General features: G+C 46.9%; 1 protein-coding gene across 1 annotated transcript; it reads left to right on the top strand.

Annotated features, from left to right (window-relative positions):
- Positions 1-3492: 3492 nt before the first annotated feature.
- On the top strand, positions 3493-10387 carry Dhrs2 (dehydrogenase/reductase 2). The gene is made up of 8 exons (XM_005370455.1): positions 3493-3641; positions 4925-5102; positions 6951-7052; positions 8679-8749; positions 8893-8944; positions 9508-9648; positions 9952-10007; positions 10276-10387. The coding sequence occupies exons 1-8, from the start codon at positions 3493-3495 to the stop codon at positions 10385-10387; spliced, it is 861 nt and encodes a 286-aa protein (XP_005370512.1).
- The last annotated feature ends 1057 nt before the right edge of the window (positions 10388-11444 follow it).

Raw genomic sequence — 11444 nt, 5'->3', positions numbered from 1 at the left:
ACTCCCCCCCTGTGCTGGTGAGAGAACCCAGGACCTTGCTTTTGCTTCCAAGGCCTCTACCATTGAACTAAATTCCTGAACTCTGATGTTTTGTTTGCTTTTGTTTGTTTTTCTATTGTCTGTTTTCCGGAAAGTCATATGCTCTTAGTGTGCCTTTTCTAGTAAAAGGAGAGTTGAGGGGAATATAAGGTATAACAGAAAATCATTGAGTTTTTTTCTTTCTTTCTTACATTAATTTACCATGACCACGTGACTTAAACCACAGAAACCTGTAATCCCACAAGCAAAGTGCTGGCAGGCTTGGCTTTTCCTGCCATCTCCCCAAGGCTTGCAGATGTCACCTGTTCACTGTCTTCATGTGTCCCTTCTCTCCGTGTGTATGCATCTCCACCACACTCTGGTGCAACTACCCACCTCCAAGGAAGCCAGTCAGATTGTATCAACATTATTTCAGCATGATCTTCTCTTTAATGGTTTCATCTCCAAGTCTGGTGACACCCCAAGGCCCCTAAGGGTAAAGTGTTGACATGATTTGTAAGATGGCATTCCTTTCCTTGAGATAAACGAGATTAAATTTGCTTTGATACTCGAGCATTTTTATAAAAGGTGCTTGGTGGCTGAAAGCCTTTATGTTGAGAACAGATGTGACCTTGTGTCATTCTGAAGACTTAGGACCTGTTCTCAAGAAACGTTAGGTTAGCTTTCCTCGCTAAGTCATTGCTTGTGCGTGTCCTTAGTAAATATTCAAAGACTGGAAGACCAGTCAGAAGCAGGGTAAGAATTAAATCACAATGAAGACAAGACACATGGAGAGTGATGAGGATTTTCAGTTGCCAAGGCCCAGAGGGACATTAGGGACATTTATACCATCATTTATTTACATTCAAACATCAATTTTAATGTAAATCTTCAGGTACTTTCTTTTTTGGGGGAGGATGGGGGAGTGTCTAGACAGTGTTTCACTGTGTAGACCAGATTGGCCTTGAACTCAAAGAGATCCATTTAACTCTGCCTCCCGAGTGCTGGGTTTAAGTGTGTGCACCACCACAGCCTGGTTTAGGAACTTCCTCTAATTCCATGGTGTCCCACATCATTTGCCCTAAATCTAGGCTGTTTTCTCTACAGTCAGTCATCTCTCAGGACCCAGGTCACTCTGTGGCTGGAGAACTCTTCAGTTCTATTTCCTAACATAGGGTGATCTAGCCCCAAGTTCCACCTCACTTCCCCTAAGGGTCTTTTCTTTCTTTTTCAGCCTTGGGCATTAATCTTAGTTATTATAATTTTTATATTAATTTATTACAAATTTCTTGGGGGGGCGGAACTTGTTTTTGTTGCTGTGTATGTCAAGAACGTGCAAGCCTTTGCTGCTTCAGCTGGACTCTGGCCACTGACTGCCAGGCGCTGGAAACAGACCCTGAAAGCGGCTCCTCCTGGTTTGCACAGGACTCGGGAGTTTCCTGGAAGGGAACTCTCAGTGTTAAGTCTCTAAAGTCCTGAAGGCACTGCCAATGTTGTCCAACCTAAGCCATCAGTTTCCCTGGATTCCCTCCGGCATTTGAATCGGTGGCTCAGGGTGCCACAGCAGAGTTGAACTGGAGCAGAGCAGAGAGGTCTACTATGGGTACAGGATCAGGGACCTCTCTTAGGTCATTTTCTCTTTCATCTTGTCTATTCCACTCCAGTTTTAACCTTGATTCCCAAGATCACCTCCTGAACAACTGTTTGCCTTGAAGTACACTTCTGAAAGTAGCCAGTCTAGAGAACGGTTGTTTCTTCTGATGAGGTGGAAAGGGAATATATTTCTTACTTTTCTCCATGCTGTGGCAAAATACCGTCACTGGAGTAAGGGTTTATTCCAGTTCATAGTTTAAGAAAGGGTACAGCTCACCATGGCAGAGAGGGCTGGCAGGGGCTACAAGACAACTAGTCAGTGCGTGGGAATGCAGACAGACAAACACTGCCACTCATCTGACTTCTTTTCTTCTATTTGTTCAGTCTGGGATCTCCTTCAGGGCACCTCCCTCCTAGTGATCCTCTCTGGAAACATCTTCACAGATATCCAAAGGTGAGCCCCCAAATGCCAGAGGCACTCTCAAGTCAATCAAACTGACCATTATGATTAAACATGGTGAGGTGGGGTTTGAGATGAAAGTTGTGTTGGGAGATGGTTTCAGAGATGAAGTATTACTGAATCAGTTAAAATGACAAGGTGACAGCCGGGCAGTGGTGGCACACGCCTTTAATCCCAGCACTCGGGAGGCAGAGGCAGGTGGATTTCTGTGAGTTTGAGGCCAGCCTGGTCTACAAGAGCTAGTTCCAGGACAGGCTCTAAAGCTACAGAGAAACCCTGTCTTGAAAAACAAAGATAAAAATAAAAAAAATAAAATAAAAAAATGACAAGGTGACATGGACTTTTTGGGCAGACAAGTCTGGGAGGTGTGACCTTGGGTCAGAAGGAGGTGAGGAAAGAGGCCTGGTGACAGTGTCCAGAACAGGAAAAGAGTGGATAGCTAGGCTTCACACAGAGTTAGCTGGGAGTCTTGTGTTGAGGGAAACACCTGGCTTGTCAGATGCGCTGATAAGTTTACTCGCTCTGACAAATGGAGTATTGCTGTTGCTTTGAGAGGGATCTGAGGGAAGAGAAGATTGTAATAGGTGAGGGAATGGCTGGAAACTGAAGATGCTGAAAAGAAATAAGTTCAATGCCTAAGGACTTAAGGTCTTAAGGGCTTGGGAAGCAGCCAGAGCACATGCTTAACATATATTAGCTCTGGGTTCAACCCTCCAAAGGAAATGAAAAGTTCAGGTAAGGATGTGTGTAAGAAGTGCAAAGGTGATTCTAAGAAACACATTGTCAGTGACATTTCTTACTGGAGGGTTGGAAGTAGGTCAGGCAAGGATCTCTCAGGGCCCAGCACCATGCCTGGTTACACACTGTGCTGGTGGCTCCCTATGGGAAGCCTGAAAAGAGCCTAGGTTAGAGAAAGGACACGAAGGGCTCTGTAGTTGGTCTTCCTTACGACTGACAGTTCCCAAATAATGACATGGAAACTTCTTATTAATTATGAATGCTTGACCTATAGCTTAGGCTTATTCCCAGCTAGCTCTTATGACTTAAATAAATCCATGTATATTAATATATGTTCTGGCACATGGCTCGTTACCTCCTATACTGTATATCTGACTCCCTCCTCGTCCCACTGGCTTAATCCCACGAGCTTCAGATTCTTCTGGAGTTTCTTTTTCTCTCTGGAAACTCTGCTTACTTTCTCATGCCTAGTTATTCAGCTCCTGATTAAACCAAGCAGAAAGCACCTTAGGCAGAGACACGTCTTCACAGTGTACAAAAAGATTATGCCACAACAGGGTTATATATTGTCTGGAAAGTTTGGAGGGTGGTGGGACACCTGTCAGAGACTTCATGGAGGACCCGAGAGAGCACAAGTCCTAATGTGTTCCATAATTATGATTGTCGTTGCAGGTCTCTCTCCAATGGCTGCCATTCTCAGGTCTGTCCCACGGGTCTTTAGGGGCTATCAGTGTGCCTCAGTCCCTCTCTCAGCAAGAATGTTCCAGAAAGGAGCAGATGAGAAATGTACCCTGGCTAATAAAGTGGCTGTGGTCACTGGCTCTACAAAAGGGTGAGCGATGGAAGTCCCTGGCTGGCTTGTTACTAGGAGATGTTGCCATGGTACCCATGGATACACTCATCTCATATATCCCTGTGGTCTCCCCCCCACTTCCATCACACAGCTCTGGTGTTTTACTCTGTGTCTCAACATCTCTCCCTAAAATACCAGGTTTCTGAGCTCCAGAAGATTTGTAGTTACAGAACCAGCTGCTCTAAGACAATCAGGGCAGAGTCTGAGTGTTGTCTCTGACCATCTGACAATCCGTAATAAACAGTGACCACTAGAACAGCACATCTGCTTCCTTGTCTTCCACATCTACCTGGCCAGTGGTTTTTGAGTATTCCGCTAACAGAAAGAAGCCTGACATCTACTGTGCCTTAGACTCATCCTGCATATAGTACCAGGCATGTGCAGGCTGATGTCTGGCCACCAGCTCAGAGTGCTCTATATACCCTTGCAAGGCCTCCCATATCCCCCAGTTCCATCTGTCTTCTGGCTCCTGTAACAATATGCATTTATAATGAGTCCTTACCATCATCAGAAGGAGGGGAGACCGCCATCCTCTTGATCTTTTATGGTCTTAACATCACCAATATGTTTAGAATGGTTTAGAATTTCTGGGGAAAACAAAAGAACTAGAGTATCCAGATCCCAGTGATATCTTAAATCTTTTGTATGCTCCCAATTCTCAATATTCATAACCATAAAATACACTTAAAATTCTCAACCACCCAGAAAGTTTCAACAAGACACGGGCACATGCCTCTTTCTTTTCCATGATTGGAGCCGCTTAACCAGTACCGGTCAAGAGTCCAGACCTCCTCAGTGTTAGGAGACCTAAAGGATAGCACGTCCTCCGGCAGAAAAATTTTAAAATTGTAGACCAGAGGGAAGGCATGAGTTTAGGAAGCGTACAATCCCTGCCAGAGCCCTGAGGTCGGGGAGGAGAGTAACAGGGCTGACTAGTTAGGAAGAGTCTCCTTAATTAGTCCTGATACCACCAAGGCCACATCTCTTCTGATGGTATAGCCTTTTCTTTTCAAAGCTCCTTTAATAAAATATGAGAACATCTTCATCTGTATAATATAATTATCATAATAAAGCTGTGATAATGAAATAAGAAGACAGTGAAGGCCTGGCATGTAGCAGGTACTCAAAATGTCTGCTATTGAAGATTTTGAAGGCACTCTTGGACAATATCAGGGAAACAATTGACGTAGTTATTGGAGTCTGCCTGGGAACAAGACGGAGAGGGCCGAAACCATCACCACCGTCTTCTCTTCTGCCCGCAGGATTGGCTTTGCCATCGCCCGGCGTCTGGCCCAGGACGGGGCCCACGTGGTCATCAGCAGCCGGAAGCAGCAGAATGTGGACTGTGCAGTGGCCACACTGAAGGAGGAGGGGCTGAGTGTGACGGGCACTGTGTGCCATGTGGGGAAGGCTGAGGACCGCCAGCACCTTGTGACCACAGTAAGGAGCCATTGGCTGGGATAGACGGAAAGACACTGATCTAACCCTGGCAAGAGGAAGCTGGGGTCTCCAGAGCTGTAAATGAGGCTAATCCCACATTCTCAGGGTAGTCCGATTTGCTGGGGTCTCCAGGGCTGTAAATGAGGCTAATCCCACATTTTCAGGGTAGTCCGATTTCCTGCCTGGAAGGAAACAGCCGCGCTGCTCGTGCTAATCCAAGATGACTAGTGGTTCGGCGTGACCGTGGAGCTTGCCTAGAACCTCAAAGGGGCCGGAGTTGCTGCAGCCCCAAGTGCTCTGTCTCCACAAGAAAGTCTGAGCTGTGAAGCCCTGACCCAACATGTACTGTATTGATAGCCCATTAGGCTAACCTCTGAAACAAAAGCTTTAGGCTCAGGGCCCGTGGTGATCCCCCTGGAAGAAGTGAGTGGTGAGGTGGGATCTGAAGGAACAGGGACTGGACAGGTGTTGAGGACAAAGGAGGATTGGTCCAGGCCAGAGAAAAAGGCAGAGAAGGAACCAACTAGAAATGGAAGAGCTGAAAGCAGGTCCCCTAGGAGCAGAGGTTTGGAAAGGTGGGGTTGGAAGGGTGGGGCCCAGAAGCCAATCACAGGTCTTACAGGGAAGAAACTAGATGCATCCAAGGAGGCAAGAATTGCCGTTTTATTCAGTCTCTGTCAGGATCCGGCTCTAACCTGGCACAAACCCAGGATGGCCAGTAAGTCACTGCGGTCACAATACTTGGCAGAAACAACTTAAATAAAGGTTTCTTTTGGTTTGTGGCTTCAGTCCATCATTCTGGGGAAGGCATGGGTGTGGAAGTATGTGGTCAAGTCTGTTCCCATTTCTGTAGACAGGGAAGCAGAAAGTGTGGTCTGTACTGTGGGCAGGCCAAGTATAGCCTGCAAAGGACTGCCCTCAGTGACCTTCTTTTTATTTTTTAAATGATATTTGCTTCCTTCTTTTTTAAAATTTTATTGATTTTTATTGAGCTCTACATTTTTCTCTGCTCCCCTCCCTGGCTCTCCCTTCCCCTCTTCAATCCTCCCCCAAGGCCCCATGCTCTCAATTTACTCAGATCTTGTTTTTTTTTTGTACTATCCATGTAGATTAGATCTCTGTAAGTCTTGCTTAGTGTCCTCATTGTTGTCTAAGTTCTCTGGGATTGTGGTTTGTAGGCTGGCTTTCTTTGCTTTGTGTTTAAAAACCACCTCTGAGTGAGTACATGTGATAATTGTCTTTCTGGGTCTGGGTTACCTCACTCAAAATAATGTTTTCTAGCTCCATCCATTTTCCTGCAAAATTCAAGCTGTCGTTATTTTTTTTCTGCTGTGTAGTATTCCACTGTGTAAATGTACCACATTTTCCTTATCCATTCTTCGATTGAGGGGCATTTAGATTGTTTCCAGGTTCTGGCTATGGCAAACAATGCTGCTATGAACATAGTTGAGCACATGTCCTTGTGGCACGATTGAGCATTGTTTGGATATATACCTAAAAGTGGTATTACTGGGTCTTGAGGAAGGTTGTTTCCTAATTGTCTGAGAAATCGCCACAAAGGGGTTGTACCAGCTTGCATCCCCACCTTCTCCCAAGGTCCCCATGCTCCCAGTTTACTCAGGAGATCTTGTCTTTCTCTACTTCTCACGTAGGTAGATTAGATCTATGCCCTCAGTGACCTTCTGCCAGCTTGACTCTGCCTCCTAAAGATCCATTGCCTCCCCAGTGTAATAGCTAGGAAAAAACCAGACAGAATATAAACCTGTGGGGAACATTTCAGATTTCTCTGGGTCATTACCACTCTTGACTCCGTGCCTTCACCTGTATGCCCTCCCCTTTGTGTTGCAGGCCCTGGAACACTTCGGGGGTGTTGACTTCCTGGTGTGTGTGGCAGGAGTCAATCCTTTTGTGGGAAGCACCCTGGGAACCAGTGAACAGATCTGGGACAAGGTGAGGAGATACCTTCCACACCTTACATGGTGTGTGTATGTACTCACGATTGCACAAACGCATGTGCACATGCCCGGGTTCCCACACAGCTGTGTCTACACTGGTACTGATGGATGGAGATGGGGCTTCTCTGAGCCGGACTTTGCATAATTCAGTTCAATGGGTGTTGTCCATGCCCAGTCTCTGCCAGGTTTCTGTAGCTTCTGTGTTTCTTCTCCTTGTGTGGGTCACTGCTACTAAGTCCTGAGTTGCCAGAAACATTATTTTGGGGGTCTGGCTATGGCAGAGCCCTCTGACTCAGGTTTATGAAACTGTCACAATCTGGATTCATTGGAACCTCGGTGAACCTTCAGTCTGGCTGTTCTAAAGAGCCACAGAAACCGACAGATGGGGTTCTTCCCTAGCTCTGCCGTCTCAGTTGGAAGCCACTGGGAAGTCAGGAAGCTCCCCCTGCCTCTGCAGACCCCCAGCCCTGTTTTCCTGATGAGCCTGCCTATGACTAGTCAGATCTGAGCCCCCTCCTGTCCCTGGGGGCAGGGAATGGGCCTGTGATCTGAGTGTACCATTTCTTTCTGTGGCTCTTCTTTCCTTGGCCACCCCTACATTTTCTCTTGGTAGATTGTGTCTCACTTTTCCTCTGGTTCTCAAGTTCCACGGCCTCCTTGATCTACCTTCCAGTTCCTCTACCTCACCCATCCACCACATTCAGACTTTTCCAGCTCTTTTTTTTTTTAAAAGATGACCCGGATTTGATGCCCAACATTGCATAAATGCTTAACTCAACCTAACCCAACCAAAATCGTATCCACAATAGCACATACATGACGAGCATCACCAGCCCCCATTCTAAACCCTTCATGAGGTAGATTAGGTGCCGAGTACAGATTTCTTTTCTCTTACCCATGCTCCTCCTTCCAGTCAGTCATTGATAACCAAGTTCTCCTTTTCTTCCCCATGCTTCCTGGCCTTACCTCTGGAAGATTGTAATGGAGGTTGTCTGGGAGCTGAGTATGGTAATTTTCTGAGGCCTGGGGAACTTGGGGCCTCAGAAGTATGTCTGCCCCTGACAAACTCTGACCCTCTGTGCTGGCTGGTCTATGTCAATCTGACATACAAACTAGAGTTGTCAGAGGGTGAGGAGCCCTATTTGAGGAAACACTTCCATAAGATCCAGCTGTAAGGCATTTTCTTAATCAGTTATTGATGGGTCAGGGTCCAGCCCATTGTGGGTGATGCAATCCCTCCTGGGCTGGTGGTCCTGGGTTCCATAAGGAAACAGGATGAGCTACCCATGGGGTGCAGCACTTCTCCATGGCCTCTGCATCAGCTCCTGCCTCTAGGTTCCTGCCCTGCTTGAGTTCCTGTCCCGACTTCTTTCAATGATGCATAGTAATGTGGAAATGTAAGTCAAATAAGCGGTTTCCTCCCCAACTTGTTTTTTGGTCATGGTGTTTCTTCACAGCAATAAAACCCTGACTAAGACACCCTCACACACAGTAAAAGGACTCAGCATCTCAGCTACCCACCATACCTACGGAGTTTTGTTCTGTTCTAGTGCCCGGACCATAGGCCCCAGACAATGGTGTTCATCTCTCAGTCCAACCTTTGTGTTATTTGGGATTTCAGATCCTGGATGTCAATGTGAAGTCTCCAGCTCTGTTGCTAAGCCAGTTGCTGCCCCACATGGAGAAGAGGGCGTGAGTGCATGAGGGGTGGTGATGGGGGCCATGCATTTTCACCGTGAACTCTGAGCTGTTTCCTCTTTGTGTGAAAGCACAGTTTTCTGTCGCTTTTAATTGAATGAGTCTCTAATTTCACTTCATGTTCCTTTCTCCTCAAGGGGAAGCTCTGTTGTTCTGGTGTCCTCCGTAGTATCTTATTTGCCAATGCCGGTGAGTACGGCAGCCTCTGGCCCACCTGCTGAGGTCCAGCTGCCTTGACTCTTGTCAAGCCTTGCAGTGGGAAGTGGGGGAACTGATGGGTGATTCTAGATTTAAAAAGAAGAAGGAAAGAAGAAGAAGAAGAAGAAGAAGAAGAAGAAGAAGAAGAAGAAGAAGAAGAAGAAGAAGAAGAAGTTGTTCAATATGTACCCCCAAAGCGTGGCACCGTGAATGCTTCAGATCAGATATTATTATCTCAGTTTGCCCTTAAGGGGCAAAATCTGCCATTTGTCTCTAAGTGATGCCAGTTTGTTTCCTGGCAAGACAGGGCCCTCTATCTCCCAATCCCAGATTCCTGATTGACTTCCAAAGGATAAGTGTAGTGTTTCCTGTGTCAAGCTTGGAGAACATGACAGCAACTGGGTGACACAGAGAAGGACCTGACTCCCTGAAAACTCCTGTGGGGGTGGTGAGGAACAAGGGGAGCATCTGTTCAGGCCCGCAGTCCAGCACACCTTCATACCCTGTGTTCCTTGATACCATATTGATTCCCTGCCTCCTTCTTTGCTTCTCAGAAACTGGGCGTCTACAACACCAGTAAGACAGCCCTGTTGGGCCTCTGCAAGTCTCTGGCTGTGGAGCTGGCTCCAAAAGGCATCCGCGTGAACTGCATAGCGCCAGGAATTATCAGGACTGACTTTGGCCTAGGGGAGAAAGTGGTAAATGCCTCCTGCTCTCAATCCCCCCCCCCTTCTCCATATGCCTTCTGGTCCCTTTTCAGCCTTCCATCTGAATGGAGGCCCACAGAGCCTGGACATGCAGCCAGAGCCCCCTCCTAGGGTCAGAGTTTGGGCAGCAACCCCTTACTCTTCTGCAGACGCGTGAGGCTCCCCGTCTTCTTTGAGCAGACTAGTGTTCATCTCAGGCTCCCACAGAGGTGTGGGTCAGCCACGATGCTCTTCCCACGCCATTGTATCAGCAGTCCTCTGCCTCACACTGGCTTTGAAATCTCTTCCCAGGAGAAAGCAATGATGGACATGCTGCCTGACATGAATAAAATCTATGGATTGCAGCGGTAGGTAGGGCTCTGGGCTTTTTCGCTCTATGTTTAGTTTTAGGGAAAATTATATTTCAAGGTGAAAAAGACCTTGTGGCTATTTTTCTTCCACTCTGCCAGCTGCTTCCCCTTTCGGGAGTCCTGGGTTGGGGGCAGGAGGGCAGATATGAGTCCAACAGCCATCACCTCTGACTGAGCTTGACGAATGCTAGGTGCCCGTCCCAGACTGTGGAAGTCCAGATCAGAGTTCAGTGTCTCCTGTGACCTTATCTCTTCTTTCCTTCAGGTTAGGGGAGCCAGAAGACTGCGCCGGGATCGTATCTTTCCTATGCTCCTCAGATGCCAGCTACATCACCGGGGAGAACATCACAGTAGCTGGCTTCTCCCCTAGAGTGTGAAGACACAGCGTGACTTAGAGACGGAGCTGAGGTCCTCAAGCAGAAAGCAGAGGGCTCGGTGGGATGTAGGTGAAGAGCCTTAGTGTGTGCTTGGGGTCCGGGTCATGTAGGAAACGTGTACTTAACAACGGTGAAGGAAGGCAGGTGTTTAATGTTCTCATTGGGAATAAATCTGTTTGGATACTTCTGGATTTGCTTCTGTTTGTCTGGCTCCTTTCAGCCAACACAATGTCCTTTAGTTCTCTTCACGGCGTTGCATACGGCAGGAGTTCACAGTTCATAGCTAAACAGTGTGTGATATTCTTCCTCCACTCACCCATCAGTGGGTCCCCAGGTTGATTTACACACCTGAGCTCTTTGGAACAGTTCCGAAATAGGCTGGGCATACAGACAATCTTTAGTGTACTGATTTTGTTCTCTTTGGCTCTATGCTCAGCCGTGGAATTACTAGGTGGTATGGTAAGTACTCATGTTTTGTTTTTTCTCACAGAACTACCATACAGTTCTCCATAGTTGTATGCTTCAGTACATTCCCGCCAGTAGTGCTTCCCCACGTCCTTGTTGGCACTTATCTTTGTCTTTTGACGTAGCCTCCCTAACTAGACTCATATGGCATCGCATCAGGGGCTGGATGTGCATTTTCCCAACGACTAGCTTGAGACATGTCTATGAATGAAGGCGTAAGTCACAAACAATCCCACAGCAGTTTGGAATTATGATTAATAAGGTGCTATTTATTTAAAGGGGAAAAAACTTACAGATCACCGTCCCAGACAACAGCCCTCTGCGCAATCAGGAAGGAGTCTAGTCGCCGGAAGCAGAGCAGGAAGTAAGAGAGCATGAGGAGGGAAGTGACCGCTTTTTTAAAGGGAGAGACCACCCCCCAATGGGCTGGTATCTCAGCGGCTATTGGCTGGAGGAGCGGAAGGACCTCCTGCAACATATGAAGGTTTATTTGGTCCACTTTTTTTTTAAATTAACTTAATTTTTCAATTGAAGATAACTTTTTCATATAATATATTCTGATCACACTTTACTCTCCTTCATTCCTCCCACA

The sequence above is a fragment of the Microtus ochrogaster genome, unplaced genomic scaffold (assembly GCF_000317375.1).
Source record: "Microtus ochrogaster isolate Prairie Vole_2 unplaced genomic scaffold, MicOch1.0 UNK80, whole genome shotgun sequence".
Classification (NCBI taxonomy): domain Eukaryota; kingdom Metazoa; phylum Chordata; class Mammalia; order Rodentia; family Cricetidae; genus Microtus; species Microtus ochrogaster.
Note: the sequence above shows the minus strand (reverse complement) of the source record. Positions and strands in the feature narration are given on the sequence as shown.